Below are 18,922 nucleotides of genomic sequence, written 5' to 3'. Positions count from 1 at the left end.
GACCACGTAAACACACCAAAAATCTGACAGAGAATTAAACGTAAAGTCAGTTTTTATTCACTCAAGAAAAACTGGCACGTTCACACAAAAAAAAATTACAGCAACTTCATTTACAGCTAAATATTTTTGTTGTGTTGGTAGGTCCTTTTGCAAGCAATAAAACATTGACAGTAAAGTTAATAACCGCCATAGAAAGGTACATTTATTTCTTAAAATATAATATAATAAGTATAAAATAAATGTATTGTGGATTGTTTGAATTTCTACCTAAAAACTACAAATTTAATCAGTACTTTAAGGTGCATATTTACAAAAATAACACATGCTATATTTATTTCTCAGAATAAAGTCCCTCATTGAATCTTATGTATGCAAGTAGAAGTTTTATTAATTTTGGTTCAAAAGGCGAGGGGTTCCATTTACTCGGCACCTGGGGTATTTTAGCCAAAGGATTTGTTTGTGAATGCAAATTTCTTTCAGAACAATTTTATTTATGTACGTAAGGGATCATCCTAAAATATATGTACAATGTTTTTCTTATTGGCTCAACTTATCCAGTCTCCCCTATCTGTTTTTTCACCTGGTCATGGAAAAGAACCCAGTGTATTGGAAAAGGACTGCTTTTGCTTTCAGCTGGCATCATGGACCTCGTAGCCGGAGTTGGAGGAAGAACGTTTCATATATTGTGTGCAAGCGTGGGATTATTACTGCTTTACCGGTTTCTCCTGCGCCTCAGATCCGGAAAAAAACTTCAAGACGTTGTGGTGGTCATCACAGGTGCCAGCTCGGGACTAGGAAAAGGTCAAACGAGTGCACGAACATTTTAGGGAATTTTGAATTATTTGTATCTAATCTTATTCTAATTTAGTGTTTGTTTTGTACAGAGTGTGCACAGGTGTTTCATTCTGCAGGAGCGCGCCTTGTGTTGTGCGGCCGAGATGGTTCCCGTTTGCAGCAGGTTGTCCAGGAACTCTCCTCTAAATCATCACAAACACGGAGCAGTAATCTGGTGTGTAGTTTACCTGCTGCTTTTAGCTATGCAAACTCTGAATTGCAAAACAAAAGAGCTATTCAAGTTAAAATCACTTGAATTCGGGATATAAATGTTCATTTCAGATAGTTAGATTTTTAAAATTTGTTTGTTTTTCTGGCTTTTTGTATTCAAGCAAAATGATCTGAACATGGAGTAAGAGTTATTATTATTTTAGTTGAAAAATATTTAGTGAAAATTGACATCACAAACTAAGTCAATTTCAGAACTATGTAACTGGGCCTCAAAACTCCTGCCATGGACACAAAAAATGGATACCAGCAGGAAAGAAGGCCACCAGCAATCAAGGACTGGAACCAAATTATAACTGAAAATTGAAACGCCTCATTTGAAAATGTACCTTTTTGACAGACTTTGGACAAGATGGGATTCGTATACATGATGTTTGTTTTTTTGTTTGCTTTCTGAGTGGTGTTCCATGTTTTGTGTTTTAAAATTCAGAAAATTGACCAAAAAAATAATAATCTCAGCAGACTGATTTCAGTTTTAGTTTGAAATTGTGCTGTCACAATAATACTCAAACAATAATCAGAATATAAAAACAAAACAAAAAATACAACAAACAGAACAAGACCAGATGTTAAAAAAATATATATAAATAAAGAAAGAAGACATCCAAAGAAAATTAGGGCAAAATCAACATCCCACTTAGTTCAGAGTCTGTCAAATTAGTCCATTTTCAGACGAAGTCCAAATGTGATTTATTTTTTCCCATTTTCATATATCAATGATGATGTCAGTGCTTTTTGTGTCAAATACTAAATACTAAAATTTGAATCTCGATTTAGATACTAAGGAATAGGCTCGATAGCAACTTCGATACCACAATGATAATGAAAAAATGTAGTGTAATGCAAATTTTAACACAAAATAACGATCTTACACTGTTCAGGAAACATGATATTTTGTCCTGTCTATGGGTGTGTTTTTTGTATCGATACTGAAATGAGGATCTAGTTTTGATACTAGTGTCAGTATCTACTAGTATCTGATTTTTGACAACCGTAGTCAGAATTGAAGTTTAAAAATGTTGAGTGACACTGAATAAACCCAAGAGAGTAAAAACTACGGTATGTGTAATTGGTCTATAATTATGTTTTTTTCAGCTTACACACACTCCAAAAACGGTCATCTTTGATTTAGCCGACACCAACTCAGTGGGCAAAGCTGCAGGGGAGATTCTGGCCTGTTACGGACACGTAGACGTTCTAATAAACAACGCTGGCATCAGTTACCGTGGCAACATTCTAGATACTCAACTGTCGGTTCAGCGGCTTGTGATGGAAACTAATTACTTCGGGCCTGTCGCTCTCACTCAAGGTCAGTACGAACAATTATCATCTTAAAGAATATGTTGAGTATCTTCTAAAGTGGGTGGCTGGGCCGGAAATCCTCTTGTTTTCAATGGAACCTTTGAAATCTTTTGTCAGCCCTCTTGCCCTCCATGGTTCAGCGTCGCAGCGGCCATATTGTGGTCATCAGCAGCGTCCAAGGCAAGATAGCCATTCCGTGCAGATCTGCCTGTAAGTTGCATCTTACAGACCCTTTTTTGTAAACAAATACTTTTTAAACTCCGGAATGGAGGCAAAATAAAGGGAACATAATGTGATTTCAGTGGAGAAAATGGGATTAGCAGAATTGCTGGGTTTTAGATGACATCTACAGACATCTACATCTAGATGACAACTAAAGACTTGCTTATAGAAATGTCAAGCCTGCAACACTTTTTCATTTAATTAATTTTACCACACATTATCTTTTTTTTCTAACTCTTCGTGTCCACTCACTCCGTCCTTTGTAATAAAGAAGCAACAACTAACAAAACATTTCTACACTGGAAATTGGAAATTGTTGCTTAATTTTTGACTTGAATGTGTTATGGTTTTCTTCATTTTGCCTTCAGTCACCTTCATTCTGGTATAATATTTAAAAAAGGTCCATTCACATGATGTGTTTTTATCTGTAAATGAATTATGTTTACCCTCTAGATGCAGCCTCAAAGCATGCCACGCAGGCCTACTTCGACTGCCTACGAGCTGAAATGGACCAATACAGAATTCCAGTCACCGTGATAAGCCCTGGGTACATAAAAACAAATTTATCAATCAATGCAGCCACAGGAGACGGTACCAAACACGGAGGTGAGTTTAATTTGATTTCACCACACGTTTTTGCCTCACCGATGATACTACTGTTATATGTAAACGTTTCAGTGATGGACAAGACCACCGCAGCAGGCTGGGAACCCAGAGACGTGGCTCAGGCGGTGCTGAGAGCCGTCAGTCTTAAAAGCAAAGACGTCGTACTGGCCGGACCTGTGCCCACTCTGGCCATTTATCTGCGGACGCTGTGGCCGGCCCTCTTCTTTAAACTCATGTCTTCTAGGGCCCGAAAGGAACAAAAGCACAAAAATGAGTGAAAGTGGACAATGGTATGATGGGAAAACTGCCTGTGGACAGTGTTGTGATTGAGAATGGCTGCTGTGGATTGTACTTTTCAAATGTTTGAAGACTTGCCAATTGGATGTGTTCACAAGTTTTTAACGTGATAATGTCATAATTTCAGTTTAGGAAGGAATCGTCCTGTATGAATAACTATGGGCCGGGAATCTATATAGAGCCAAGTTTTACTTCACTTCACTTGAAAGCAGATGTCAGTACTTTCTACTTCTCTATATTTTGCAACTTGAATGAAAAGTAGAAAGTACTTTTCATGGTTTGAGGGTTTAATTTAGCACGCTCACGTTGACATTCTGGGGGTGCACGGTGGCAAAGGCGGTTAGCGCTCTTGCCTCCCAAGAAGGAGATCATGGGTTCGATTCCCGGACCAGACCAACATCACATGATCTCTCTGGGTGGAGTCTGCATGTTCTCCCCGTGTTACCGTGGGTTCTCTCCGGGTTCTCCGGCTTCCTCCCACCGTCCAAAGACATGCACGTGTTAGGTAAAATTGGTGACTCTAAATTGGCCCTAGTGAATGAATGTGAGAGTGAACTGTCAAGTTGGCCACTGTCCAGGGTGTACCTAAGGCCCGAAGTTACTGGGATAGGCTCCAGTCACCCGCGACCCCGAAAGGGAACAAGCGGTAGAAAATGGATGGATGGACGTTGACATTCTGGTTAAACCTATTCAAGCCTCAGGTTTGAGCAAACAAAGTATCTACATAAAATTAACAAGATAAATGTATTGGACTTTCTACTGTTGCCCTAAGATCAGCGCAATTTTAAGGCTTTAAAAGGTGTCTCAATGTGTGTGAAATGCCTTTACTTTTTAAGCTTACAGGGCCAATTAAAAACTTTTTGCACTTTTTCCACCACTGGAAATCTGACATATTAAATATCACATTTTAAATTATGGGCTGTTTAGGAACTGTCACATGAACCCGATTCATTGAGCATTTTATCAACCAGAATGTATATGATATGGTCCTGAACTTGTCGCACATGGTCATCGTAAATGTTTTTGTTGTATTTATTTTTATTTTTTGAATCTTTTTGTTCATGTTAATAAACGCAAGTGTAATGTAAAGTATTGACAACACTTTCAAAGACACTTTTAGGACATCTTTATCCACAGAATAAAAAGCTTTTTATAAACTGAACAATTCAAACAGTTACTTTATGTTTTAGGACTCATCTTATTAAACAAAAGACAATTTTTCCAGAAATGTAATAAATAGCCCCGACAACAATTTACATATGATACAAAAAGCAGAGGATACAGGATTTGCAAATATACAAAAAAATCTTTCCATCAGGAAAACTTGTAAAGACAACTATTTATGGTACATAAATACATAAAACAGCTTTATCAAAACCCCAATGAATTATAAGAGCTTTATTTTGATGTCTGTTAAAAGTCCAATGCAATGTATGTCACAATAAAACATACTGAAGTTGTTTCAAACAAAGGCTGTTTTCTGTTATGGAATGACTGCAAAAATGGATTAATTGTGGTCCCCAACCGTTTTTATTCCTCAAAAACACAGATCAGGTGGAAAAGTGCAGTGACAACACCCAACACGTCAAATAAATACTTCTATCTGCTTGTTACGTTAATTTGGGAGTAGAACAGTGGCATTGTAGTGTACTTTAAAACTGCCAGAGAATACATTCAAAATAGATCTATTTCCTTTGCTGCCGTCTGTGTTTGGGAGCGTCCACTGTCTGAACCAGGAGTGTGGATATGGCTTTAGTGTTTGATTAGATTTCAGAAGTCATTTGAAGAGGAAATGTTGTTGATGGTATTTATACCGTGTCTCACCAACTGCATATTATACCATTATGACCAAGTGGATAAACTAAACAAATGTTCAGATATGGCATAGTATTCTTGTTACTGTACATGAGGTTTGTAAATTTGTCATAAAAAGAGTGCTGCACCATACTTAGCAGTTCACTGACTCATAAACACTTAAAATCTACTGTACGTCCTCTTATTGCACTTTCAGAAGGGAAAGGGGTGGCTCTAAAAAAGGGAAAAGGTCCTTCAAATAAGCTGTGTGCTCCTGTCCAAACCACACAAATGATGATTGCATTTTCAGTGCATGGTGCGTTTTTGTAAAGGGGCCGTCCGTCTCCTCTCATGGGGGAGGAGTCGGGGGCTCGGTCACTGCCAGCTCTTGGGCCAAGTCGTTGAACCGGGCGATGTAGTCAACGCTGCTTTCGCTCATCATACAGGCCAGCTGAGTATCCACCTGCAAGAGACGACATAATGACCAACCGTGACAAAGAAGTGGAGTGAATGTAGTGGACACAACAGGCTCAACAAGCTGGTCAGGAGGGCTGGATCAGTCCTGGGCGTGGAGCTGGAACCTGTCAGCTTACTTCAGCCAAAAACGATGGCAAATGCACAGGTTTCAGAAGGAACGAGCAGCGCCAGTCACACAAATGCATAACATTTTCACAAGTGAGCATTTAAATTCACATGGGGGAGGTAGGATCCCATATGGACTATTCTATAGCATGTTTACACATTTTGATTTATTATTATTTTTTACTTCTTATTAAACAACAATAGCATATTTTCTATGTTTAGTCAATTTTAAACTTAAGTTGATTCAAAAGCAATACAGAGCAATGTGCTTATTTCTTCATCTAGAATGATCATGGTGCATTCTGGTTAAATTCACCAGTGCAAAGCAGCAAAGGACACACTAATGTATCCTTGGTAAATTAGTCACATGCAAACGAAACAGAGGACACATGCCTCTGGAGACCTGGGAAGACCTGGATGTCTAACCACACCCAGATCAGAGCAAGGCACGTTGCATTTGAATAATAGCCCCAGACTGTTACTGCTTTCACAACTCAGAAAAATTTTCTTTTTCTGGTCGGAATTTAAACTCGGAAACTTGTGCGGACGCAAGTTTACATCACAGTGACCGACTCCGTTTTGGAGGACAGCATGAGAAACAAACTGAGAAGGATTTAGGTTTACATTACACACTGATGGTTCTAATTCTCAAAAAACATTTAAACCATAATTCAGCTTTATATTCATTTAAAAAGTTATTATAATTGACCTTTATTTAACCAGGAAAATGACACTGAGATGTAGATGTAGAGAGTCTTGGCCCCAGAGGGGGAGGAGTCTATTGTACATGTTTATGTTGTTAGGGGAGACCAGAGCATCTGGAGGAAACCTACGCAGACGCCAACAAAAATAACTTAAATCATTTATTTATCAGCGGTTTGCCAACAAAAAACAACATCCCGTCATGGTTGCACTTTTGTTTTGGAGCAGCTTTCATGAACAGTCTGATTTTGGGAAGTCGGATGATTATGTGGTCATCTCAGAGTTTCCGAGATCACATGAATCCAGCTTATATGTATCTTTAGTGGTTGAGTTCCTCATACAAGCTGATGTATTCTGATATTTTTACATCAGAATCAGAATAAGTAATAAATGTATAAATGTAAAAAGTAAATGTAGCACTTTATACTTAAAATGCTGTCTTTATAGGATTTTCTTACAATTCAACAAAACATTTTTTCTTCTATGCCTTTTAATGGCTCCTTTGGCATACACATTTCCTTCAGGATTAATAAAGTGGTATCTTTATTTAGTTTAATTCTCTAGATAATCTGATCACATTTTTACAACCCATCAGAAATGTAGATTGTGGTATAAAACAACTTAGTTCAGTTTAAACAATTGGATTTTTCAAATTTTGTTCAAATTATTGATCCAAAATAATACTAAAATTGCACTAAAAGTAGCTGAACATTGAGTAGTATTCCTACTTACATTTTAGCCATGGAACTGTACTTTACTTGAGTACATATTTCCACCACTGGTTTTAGGATTACTGGTACTTACTTCTGCTACATCAGGAAGGCCGCGAGACTGAAAAGAATCATGGGAGTTGCAGTCCAGGAGGCTGGGGCCGAGCAGTGCTGTGCCGCTGGAGGGGCCGGATGGAGTGAGGGTGGTTCTTCTTCCCTTATCAGGAGAGACCATACTTGCTGCATAGAGACAGGAGACAGATTAGAGGGGTCCTCAGGAGACCTCAGAGGAAAGGTCAAATGCAAGGTTAAGACTACAATCCATGTATTAGGTGCAGATCATTTATTCTACATTAGCATGCCTGCCTCATCCTTCCTTGTAGAATACACAGCGGTTAAGGCAGTAGCACATGTGCAGCCAGCCGCATACATATACAATGAGGGAAATAACCTTTCTCTGTTAAAATTTAAAGGTTCTACACTTCTGAACCTACAGACTGCTGCATCAAGGCTGAATCTGAGGAGCTGAAAATGTGACTTAATCATGGGACAGTTGTATTCTGATATTGAGGACAGTGTGAACATGAAATCCTAATGCATTTTATTATTCTACTTAATCAAAACATATTCTCTTCTATTAAGAGTTTTTACAAGATATTTTGTTTATAAGAGTTCTTCTATTAAGAGTGTTTTTTTAAACTTCCTATATGTTATCTGTCCTTTTCCTCTGTATCTACCTGCATTGCAACAATGAAATTTCCCCATGTGTGGACAATAAAGGATTATCTTATCTTATAATTTTAGTAAACTTTTAACAGCGGTTTTAAGGGATAGCCATGAAATCAGTACACTTATCGTATCGAGTTCCCTGTATTGGGATTCGTATCGTATCTTGAGGTACTAGGCAATACACAGCCCTACTTGCAGCACCAGTGATTTAGTTTACAATATTGCAACGTTTCACCCATGGCCTGGGTCAGGCAAAAGAGTAGAACTTAAAAGTGCTGTACCCAGTCTAAAAACATGAATGAACTAGTTCATGTTAAAGTATTTGTAGCAGCCCAAAGATATTGCCCACAATTCCGAGCATCCTAATTATTCCCCACAATCAGTTCACAAGCACCTTTCACAATTTTCAAAGACCAGAGCGAGATTTACATCACGGTAAAGCTAAAAACAACTAGCATGCTAACAGCACAATTCCTACTTTGCAGAGAATCAGATTCACAATACAAATTAAAAACAGACTCTGTTCGATTGGGGATCAAAGTTGCAACATTGTCTCTTTCTCTGAGCTGGTCCTGTTCACGCTCACAAATTTACTTTTGTCAATCAAATGTGAAGAGAAACCATCTCCACCTCGTCTGTAGAGGCGCTGTGTACAATATCAGCCAAAGGAATGACCCGAGCTCTGCCTGATCCACGTCATACAACAACCTGCCCCACATGAGCACAACCTGCCCCACATGAGCACAACCTGCCCCACATGAGCACAACCTGCCCCACATGAGCACAACCTGCCCCACATGAGCACAACATGCCCCACATGTGCACAACCTGCCCCACATGTGCACAACCTGCCCCACATGAGCACAACATGCCCCACATGAGCACAACCTGCCCCACATGAGCACAACCTGCCCCACATGAGCACAACATGCCCCACATGTGCACAACCTGCCCCACATGTGCACAACCTGCCCCACATGTGCACAACATGCCCCACATGTGCACAACATGCCCCACATGTGCACAACATGCCCCACATGTGCACAACATGCCCCACATGCCCCACATGAGCACAACATGCCCCACATGAGCACAACATGCCCCACATGAGCACAACATGCCCCACATGTGCACAACATGCCCCACATGCCCCACATGAGCACAACATGCCCCACATGAGCACAACATGCCCCACATGTGCACAACATGCCCCACATGTGCACAACATGCCCCACATGTGCACAACATGCCCCACATGCCCCACATGAGCACAACATGCCCCACATGAGCACAACATGCCCCACATGTGCACAACATGCCCCACATGTGCACAACATGCCCCACATGTGCACAACATGCCCCACATGCCCCACATGTGCACAACATGCCCCACATGAGCACAACCTGCCCCACATGTGCACAACATGCCTCACATGTGCACAACATGCCTCACATGTGCACAACATGCCTCACATGTGCACAACATGCCCCACATGTGCACAACATGCCTCACATGTGCACAACATGCCTCACATGTGCACAACATGCCTCACATGTGCACAACATGCCCCACATGTGCACAACATGCCTCACATGTGCACAACATGCCTCACATGTGCACAACATGCCCCACATGTGCACAACATGCCCCACATGAGCCCAGGGTAAAGAAAATGTTTTATAAACACACGCACTGAAAGGTATGACATCATTACATTTTCTTGTACAGTTTATTACTGGATGAATATGGGACACTTTTTACACATTAAAGTCACCATAAGGGTAATTTTTATGTTTGGTTCCATTTAGCTTTAAAATATTGTTATTTTATAACTATAAATCACTGGAAACATTGATATATTCTTGCGTGATTATCAGTACTTATAATTAAACCAGACCAGAGTTCCCTCCTTTGTAAACGTGCAATCGAACTCTGATCCGGACCAATTACCCAAGCGACCCGATCCAGGCAAAAGACCCTAAGATCTGCTTTTACAACAGTTCTGAAGCAAACCAATAAATAGCTGAGTGTTGTAGTACTCACACAGAAGACATCCCAGTGTGGAGTCCGACGAGTCACTAGGATACCACTGAGGGTCATGGCTGGGGGAGGGCATCCAGCTGCGGGACGGGCTGACAGAGGGAGAAGGGGCCAGCAGCTTGGTCCCATCGCTGCTGGTAAGTTTGGAAAGAGCTGCCTCTTCACCTGTACAACAAAAGACCACAGATTAACAAGTCTGTGGAATACGAGTCTGGCTGGACGGCCAATCACATTTTGTATTACACTAGTTTTTTTAAAATTATATAAAAGGACACATATTAGGAATTAATTGTGTAGTTATTGTTTGTTGAACATGCTCTTGAGGACCTCTGCTTTGGCCTCTCATTGTTTACAATTTAAATTAATGTGACAACCAAAAGCACATATGCATTTCCCACATGAGGAATTGAGTTACCACCTAATGCCACCAACTGGCTGCAGAGAGAATTACAATGTGGACATAAACCCACCTGAATGCAGGTTGCGTTCATGTGACGTCACAACATTGTAGAATGCCAATAGTTTAAAACTCAGCTGGAGGTCAGTTTGGAATTCTATATCAGACTTTCTATGTCAGATTGCAGATTTGTTGACCTGGTTTACGGTTCATATCTCCAATAACTGGGCCCAGCCACATAAAACAAAAACTGGCACAAAGTCAGCCAGAAAGTCATTCATTCAACTCCAAAGACGTGATTGTTGTCAATTCAAAGTACTTTAAGCCATGAGTTTAAAATCGACTTTGGGAGAGTTACTGTGTTTGGAATAAATATTCAAAGAGTTACACAGACCCTGCCCACCATCTGATTATGACATAATCAAATACTAGAATGAGAACACGTAGTGATTGTGATTTGACGGCTCAGGCTCTGGCGGTGATTTATGGACTTAAAAACTCAAACTCCAGGTATGTTTTTGATAAGGGAACAATGTTACAACATGGTTAAAGCTGGGGAAAAAAGTCCATTCAATTGTGACAAATGGAAACTCTGTAGACTTGTGCCTACCAAAGTGAGCAGAGTTGATGGCTAACTCGATAATGGAGTCACTGATGTGAGTTTGAGATTCTCCAGTGGCCAGAGCCTCCTCAGGGGGACCAGGGAGAGAGATGTCCAGGAGTGAAGCGACGCTGGGCGGGGACAAGAGCGAGTCCCTACCACCAGCTCCAGGGGGAGGAGGAGGGTGATGCCCGTTCTGACAAAGCAATAAAAACGTGTTTAAAGAGGTACTTAAGACAATAAGAGACTCGCGTTTCAATTGGGAAGCCCAAAGTCTCATGTTATGCTGGAAACATTTCTCTCAGTATTTTATAACACTATGTCAAAGTCGCAGGGAAATACTTGTTGCAGGAGAAACTGTGGCTGTCAAGAAGCACATCCCTATTGTGTGTTTTAAGACTGAGATTAATGCAAACATCTATATTCAATTGGACTAGGACTGGACTCAAATGGAAAAATGTACTTCCAAAACAAATTTGAAAATGTACTAATTTACCAGACATTGGGACAAATGGGACAGCTACATAGCCAGACTTTTCTTTTCTTTGTGTCATTTTGTTTTTGTCTTTTCACTCTGTCGGTTTTGTTCCATTTGCCACCGCTGACCTCTGGTGCGTGGTCCTGAAGAAGCAGAGACTCAGGTTGAGCTTCTTTGATGGGGGCAGTGGGCAGGAGAGGGCCGGTCTCAACAGGGGGAGAACTCAACTCTGGACACGAGCTGCCAGGAATGATGCCGGCGGATTTGGCTGCCATGTCTATAGCACCTGAAATGAACAAAACCAACGACAATAAATCAACGAATGAATACATAAATCACAGCAAAATAATACTGATTAGAAAAACAAATAAAATGAATACAAATACAACTTGGCAAATCATACTAAAGAGTGTAGCGTTTGTTGAAGAGTTGGCGGCTGCAGGGAATTTGGATACAGTGGGTCTCGGTGCAGGGGTGAAGCGCGTCTGGATTGGGCGGAATGAACCAGTTCCTGTGGGAAGAAAAGAATAATATCAGATTAGTTCCATGAGTAAATTAACATCAAGTGTAATATTTGAGGTGGGACTGTGAGGGAATACTGGTGTAGCATATACCTGTGGCAGAGGAGTTTGAAAGGATTGAGAAAGAGCACACATGTTGTGAAGTGTCTCCTGTTGTCCGGGGAAGAAGTGTTCTCTGTGGACACGACATAAGATCATACGGTCAGACATTTTCTTAAAAACCCAACTTTCATTAATTGTCTTACCTGAACCACAAGTGGTTTACGAAGTTGCCGGTTTCGAGGCTTTCTCTGTCTTGACAAAAAGAGATCTGACTGCATCTGCACACAGGTAAAATCAACGGTCATAGATCTCACCGATAAACCGTTTAGGAATTAATCATTTTCCCACTTCTTACACTAATAGAGTCGAGCTGCTGCTTTAGGGCCAGCTCAGCCTCTTTGTTGGGTGAAAACATCCTGTTGTGGCGACTGCTGTTAGGAGGAAGGGTAGTCGGCACGGCAAATACACCTCCTTCAGAGTCTGACCCCAGCAGAGAACGCGACAGGCTGCGGCCACCTTGGATACACACAACATTTAGCACAAGAACATCCTTTGTTTTGTATGTTTCTGGCACCAATACAAAATTATATACACCTGCATTAGGATGCAGCAGCCGGCCCCCTCGGACAGTCTGCTGTCGGCTATAGCTAGGGCTACGTATGCCCACTATAGTAGCTTTCCCTGGAGGCGTGACAGCTTGGTTTTCCTCCTGTGTGGTCTTCAGTGGTGAGGTGGCAGTGGAGCACATCTCTGGAGCCTACCAAACAAAAGTATGTCAGTGCACAATTGATAATTTGCAGTGACATCACGCTGAGGGAACGATCTGTGTATTACTATGGCGAATAGAGCTACAGTTACCACAGTGATACACAGCACATAAGCACTGCAAACACAGCCTGATTGTTTAGAACGTCTAAAAACGGAAGAATGGAATACAGACATGGATTTAAACAATGCATTTTCAGGAACTTGTTCTCAATCCAAGTGTTCATGGTCCTCTTTAGGTGTTTAAATTTCAACCAAACGGATGAGTGTGGCTACGAAAAACAGTTGCCTAATACGAACTCTGTTATTTGTTATTTGAAACAAAAAGTACAAATCAGCTCACCAGTTCTATATTCTCTGTATGGTCAGATTGTGTTAAAACAAAAGATGAATGTTTAACTTGAGTAACAGAGCCTCCAGTTTCACACCCTCAGCTAATTTTGATGACATCACGTGAAACGGATCAATAAACAATAAGGCAAATAGACCACTCCAAAAGTCAGCATGCAATGAAATATTGCATAAAAAATAAACAGTAACTTCTTACCAGTGGTTTAGGATTGGCCTCAGAAGACACCAGCTTTAGCAGACAGCGCAGCACACTGTTCATTCTTTTGGGTGTGACAGCTTCTGGAGCTTGTCCGTTCATTGAGCTGTGAGGAACCATGACAGGCTGCCAGTCGTACTCCAGCTGAAGCTTACCAGGCTTTCCAAACATCAGATACAGCTCAGCCAGAGTGACACTGTCAGGGTCTCTGGCGTTCCAACCCTCCTCTCTGATCTGCTCCACTGTTCGCTCTTTAGTGGACAAGCTCTGGGGCCCTTCGACCTCAGACAACGAGGGCTTCGCTGGAGAAGTCCGGTTGATTTCTGGAGAGGACGCCATGACGCATTGCTCCTCTCTGCTCGGCTCTGAGCTCTGAGTGTCACACACATTAGAGTCCACTACTGTGCTACTGTTTGTGTCCATGCAGGTGAGTTTTTCCTTTTCCCCTTCAGGTCTGAGGCCCTCCTCTTGGAGCTGAGGCACAGAAAGAGGTTTTTGGGCTTTCTTCTCCTCAGGCTTAGCAGAATCAGGTGATGGCTCTGCACTGTGTGCCTCAGTCCTTTTGGTTTCTAGTTGTGGAGAACCTGAAGCCACAATTCCAGCAGGGGCAGCACCCTTTCCAAATTTTGAAGCAGGGCGTGAGGTGCTGTGAATTCCCAGTATCTGAGCAGCAGGAAGCTCCTTGTTATTTGGACGATTCCTGCCACTTTCAAGCCAGTGCACGGTGCAGAAGGCTTTGGAGTGGACCACACGTGCCACTCCAGGCAGAGTGTTCAGCGTGCTGCGCTCCGCAGGGAACAGGACCAGCTCATTCTGCTGAGATCTGCTGGAAGACGCTGAGGATTGGCCTCCTTCCAGAGCTTCTCGTTCCATAAGACTCTTAAGCTGGACCCATCAGCATTAAGGGCAAACTTAAGCATATTGTATGAATATGTAGTGAGAAACAACATTTCCTTTGAAATATGATGAATTAAGAAAGATTGTAACATTTCCTGTTTTAAAAAGGATACAATCCATTGGTCCTGGTAGGCCCACTTCTGTTTCAAATACTCAATGAGGCTGGAGACTTTACGGTGTAACTCCACCACCATTCTGAAACCCCCCAAAAAACATGAATTATGTTCAAACGGTGGAACTTTGCCCATCCTTACAGTGTAAAGCAACAGGCCAATTGTTGAGTGATGGCTGACCTGAGCCGAGGGTTGTGTGCCAGGCTCTGAACACGTGACCAGGAGTAAGAGCTGCGGGGCTGCAGCTCTACCGCCATCTTCAGGGGCAGGCGCACTGGCTTCTGGTCTTCTTCGTCACTTACACCTGAACACATACCGTACATACGCTTTAGTGGCAGAAGACGTTCTTGTCCTGTACTGGTACCTTTAATGTATCAATGTAATTGAGCCGTTAACCTCGTGTTTTTGCTGTTCACTAAGTTACTATGGTGATGCCATGCCATTGCCTCAGAAACCGAATTAGAATCAGAATACAATTTATTTCCATAGTTGGTGAACAAAATTCACCAATTAGGAATATGCTTTGATGATATGGTGCAAAATAAAACAGTGAGTAATGATATATAAGGTATTAGAAATCAAATAAACGGTCTAAATATGAATACAAAATATATAGAATCTACTGAGACCAGAACCTCTTGCCACAAAAACAACCGTTACGGTACTGTAAATAACTCGCATTTTTATGTATGCCTTTTATTGTTTATTTGTTGTGCTGCACCGCGTTGCTGATCTTGTTTGCATTTATTTCCAAAGCGTACAGAATATTATGATACTAGCTCAAATCCGTTCCTTTTTGACGCTCACCTTCTGGGTCACAAAGTTTCTTCAGGGCTCGGCACATTGGGGCCTTAATTCTCAAGTTCCTCCCCTTGGAACGCACAGTTGTGGCTCTATTCATTTACAAACAGAAACAAATATATCAGATTATGCGTCATTGCATTTGAGCAAAAATAAATTCCAGATGTTTTTTAACTGTTCTGCAACTTACCCTTGCTGAATGAGTTCATTGAGCTTTGCCACGTTCTTATCATCCATCACTAACAGAGACAACACAAGAGAGACAGCTGTTTAGAACATAATTTGTCTCATTAAAGTGATTAGAATCCATTACATACTATGGACCAAAACTAATATTTACAGTATCATAGCCTCTACTCACTTCCACCAACTTTCTTGCGGAGCTCAGCATAACAAATGAGACCATAGAGTTCTTGGGAGGATTTTTTCAGGGCTCGGGAGTACACTGTGGAGTTAAAACATTGTCACTATAACATGCGGTATGCATATGCTACTTTAAGATAACATGAGTCATGACTGTCCCTTTTAGTAATGGACAAAGCTTATCTAATTCTTTCTCTTCAACGCAGACAACCTAACCTAGCGTACCTACATACAAACTAACTAACTACCACTACAATTTGTACAAGACACACAAAAAGGACTCACCATTGGCAAAATCAATGTGTTTGGAGATCTTGTGCCAGGTGCGGTAGTAGAAGTGTCGAACCTGCTCCTTGTTCTTAACCATGTTTGCTGGTTTGCCTCGCTTTTTGTATTTCATTGCAATATTGTTCTGGATAGCCTCAAAGTCTTTTCCATACTGGAGATCAAAAACACACACAGTATAAGGATTCCCATCAGTTTGTTACATACTGTATTCAGGACATAAGTGTTCTTCCTTCTACCTCATAGAGTCCCTCAAAGAAGCTGTTTTTGTCCTCTGCACTCCACGACTCCCACTGGCGCCGGGCGCGTTTCTGGTTCCCCGTTTGCTCGTCCTTCTCCACTGAGGCCTGACCCTTGGATGCCTTGGATGCTCCTGTGGAACTAGCCACAACCCCAGGCTGTCCAACTGCAACCTGGGTAGAACCATTCTCTGCACCTGAAGAATAGAAACATGCACATATAAAATGAATCACACTTGTTTAGCTATAGTTGCATCTGTAATAATGCAGCCTTGTAGCTTGGATTTAAGGACAACCTGAAGCCACTACAGGGCACAAGATGGAGGATTTGTGGATGACTACACGAGCAAAAAGCTGACAGCGATAGAGAACCAAATACATGAGATTATGGTAATTGCTTACTTTGTAAACCTAAAAAATATCCTTAATAATAATAATAATAATAATAATAATTTAATCATTTTAAAAGTCCAATTAAAAACCATATAATTGAAATGCTGAGTGCGAGTGCAATCAGCATATCCCACATGTTATGTTCAAACTTTAGTAGGAGAGAGCTGAGACTGGGGCTGCGGGCCCAGAGGGACACAAGCACTCCCACAGAGAGCATCAGTTCGTACAGTAATAATGATGTTTATTCTGACATCTTCCCCAGCCCGTGCTCACACATGATCCTCTCTGTGCAGGGGTCACCTGCGTTACCTTTCGCTTTTGCCCCGCCGTGTCCATTGATGGTCGAGCCCACAGAATCCTTCCGTAAGCGTTTGCTTGGAGGTCGGACGCTTGAGCGTAGAAAATGATGTTGGTCTGGGCACGTTTGGGTGGACTCTGCTGGCGTATGTGGCAGCGGGGATGAGTTGTGCCCGGCTCGGTTCGGTTCGGGGGCGGGATGGAGCCCGGCAGGACCCGGGTTTAGAGCAGTTGCTGATGGATTAAGACTTTCCACTCCGTCGTCTCCCTTTGTACTGTGCTCTTCGCTCGCCTGCTCTGCGCTCTCCTCCTCGTCACAACCTTCGGGATTTTTAGACGGATTCCTTTCCCCATCGACACCGATGCCCTCCCTAGAGCCCGTGGTCATGCTGACGAACACATTTAGAGGCAAATTGTTACATTGTGAGCAAATCATTGGCCAAAATTAACTTCTAAAGACAGCGTTCGCTGTGTCTCAACATGGCCGCCGCTGTTTGTTTCAAATCCCCTCTCTGGTCCCGACAAAACAACACCAAAAATATGTATTTAACGTGTCCAAATAAATTAGGATAAGCCGTAAAAACAGTTAACCAAATAACCAGAGTGTCCACCCATGTGTTTCGCTACAAAAACGGAGGTAACGTGCGAGAGGATTTGAACTAAATAGAAATGCGAACACTTTTCAGCGGAGCGCCCTGCAGAAACGACAACGACAAGCACTCGATCATTTCGACCTCTAAATAAAGTACTTCTTTCAATGACAATTTTACCCAAAATCATGCTCATCTGTAATAGACGACGTTTTCTTTCTCTTCACCATGGATCCGATCGGTTTGATAGACAAATACTAGGCAAATGAAGCATAATAAAAGCCAGGGCAATATCTCCGCTTTCTGCCCTCTCCTTGTTCCAGACTCGACTGAGCTCAACTCTGCGCAGTTCAACAGTTTTCTATCATCTACAACATTACTCAATAACCTTTATCACATGTAATTTACAGACAATAACACATATCCAAGCATGACTATATAGCCACAATGTTGTACATGCTGTTGGTTCCCGTCTGTGCTGAGCAGCTTTAAACAGAGGAGCAGTAACTTTGATTAAACTATGTCAATGGGGTCTTTTTGTATCTCAGAGCTGTGCTGCCCACACAGCTCTCTAAACAAATACAAATCATAACCAACAACACTATCTTTACCAATATGCAGCCGATATGCTTTTGTTAAACTTTACATGCATGTTTGCATCAGCTGCACTGTGACAGTCAAATGTATTAGGAACATTAAGAAGAAGATAATGCAAACACCTGTCAACTAACAAAGCACTCAAGGAGGAACATGCAGTTGGAAGAATGCCCACAGATGTAAAAGTCAACAACAACAAAACAATACAATACAACTAAAACACCCACAAGCTTTAATTGATGTAAAATGTCCACATTATATCCACCAAACTATATACCAAGTCCTTCAAGCCTGTTAAGTGTGGTATTAGCAGAATTGTGATCCCAAATGAATAACTTTAAACTTTTAAGGGTGGATGGATGTCTTTCATTTTACTCAAATAACATTCCTTTCTGAATTTTAAACACACTTCAAAACGTTTAATACAACTTGATGCTAGCACTTTGTTTCTCTGCTCAACTACCATTTTCGTACAGTTTAAGGCCATAACGTGACAGCTCGAGATGCACGTTTGACTCTGCTTTAGCATCGCTGTACCTCTCTTCTTTTGTTGATGTATTAGAAACTAGCACTATATTAGAGGACAAAAACACTACAGTGACAAGGTGTAACATGTATAATTCCAATAGATCAACTTAAATTCTGTGATTACCTGCAGTAAAATGATAAATCCAGTCGAGGCCCGCACTAGCATGGCGCGGTGACAGTAGCTTCATTGACAGTTCCTGTTGCAGCGCGTCCACGCACTTTGGCCACGCCTCCTACAACTAAAAAACAAACTCTACCATTGGCTCACATGCTAAAAAGGCGGGCCTTATTTACATGATTGATAGACTGTAAAACCAATTATTATGAGCGATACGTTTTAAAAGACCAATAGTCGCGTTATTTCTTTTAAAGGGCCAAAGCTCTTAACTTGTTTTCCCCATTGAAGAATATCGGGATTTGG

General features: G+C 41.5%; 2 protein-coding genes across 4 annotated transcripts; one reads left to right on the top strand and one right to left on the bottom strand.

Annotated features, from left to right (window-relative positions):
- The first annotated feature begins 604 nt into the window (after window positions 1-604).
- Window positions 605-3,620, top strand: dhrs7b (dehydrogenase/reductase (SDR family) member 7B). The gene is made up of 6 exons (XM_072442585.1): window positions 605-801; window positions 885-1,009; window positions 2,158-2,371; window positions 2,482-2,574; window positions 3,040-3,192; window positions 3,265-3,620. The coding sequence occupies exons 1-6, from the start codon at window positions 642-644 to the stop codon at window positions 3,468-3,470; spliced, it is 951 nt and encodes a 316-aa protein (XP_072298686.1). The 5' UTR covers window positions 605-641; the 3' UTR covers window positions 3,471-3,620.
- Window positions 3,621-4,591: 971 nt separating this feature from the next.
- cramp1 (cramped chromatin regulator homolog 1) lies at window positions 4,592-18,852 on the bottom strand. Of its 3 annotated transcripts, none has more exons than XM_072442584.1 (20): window positions 18,626-18,852; window positions 16,799-17,175; window positions 16,097-16,293; window positions 15,858-16,011; window positions 15,571-15,654; window positions 15,400-15,448; window positions 15,216-15,301; window positions 14,589-14,712; window positions 14,409-14,490; window positions 13,399-14,283; window positions 12,681-12,843; window positions 12,442-12,602; window positions 12,290-12,364; window positions 12,138-12,219; window positions 11,927-12,034; window positions 11,652-11,809; window positions 11,055-11,241; window positions 10,051-10,212; window positions 7,372-7,517; window positions 4,592-5,746 (listed from the first exon to the last, which is right to left on the bottom strand). In XM_072442584.1, the coding sequence occupies exons 2-20, from the start codon at window positions 17,172-17,174 to the stop codon at window positions 5,633-5,635; spliced, it is 3,393 nt and encodes a 1,130-aa protein (XP_072298685.1). In that variant the 5' UTR covers window position 17,175; window positions 18,626-18,852; the 3' UTR covers window positions 4,592-5,632. The 3 variants fall into 3 exon arrangements, with proteins under 3 accessions (XP_072298685.1, XP_072298684.1, XP_072298683.1); XM_072442583.1 differs by lacking the exon at window positions 18,626-18,852 and adding an exon at window positions 17,557-17,727; XM_072442582.1 differs by lacking the exon at window positions 18,626-18,852 and adding an exon at window positions 17,557-17,727 and having other exon boundaries at window positions 12,442-12,843.
- Between the last annotated feature and the right edge of the window lie 70 nt (window positions 18,853-18,922).

This window comes from Eucyclogobius newberryi, unplaced genomic scaffold, assembly GCF_026437365.1.
Source record: "Eucyclogobius newberryi isolate DKJ021-1_F unplaced genomic scaffold, fEucNew1.0.hap1 SCAF_13, whole genome shotgun sequence".
Taxonomy (NCBI): Eukaryota; Metazoa; Chordata; class Actinopteri; order Gobiiformes; family Gobiidae; genus Eucyclogobius; species Eucyclogobius newberryi.
Note: the sequence above shows the minus strand (reverse complement) of the source record. Positions and strands in the feature narration are given on the sequence as shown.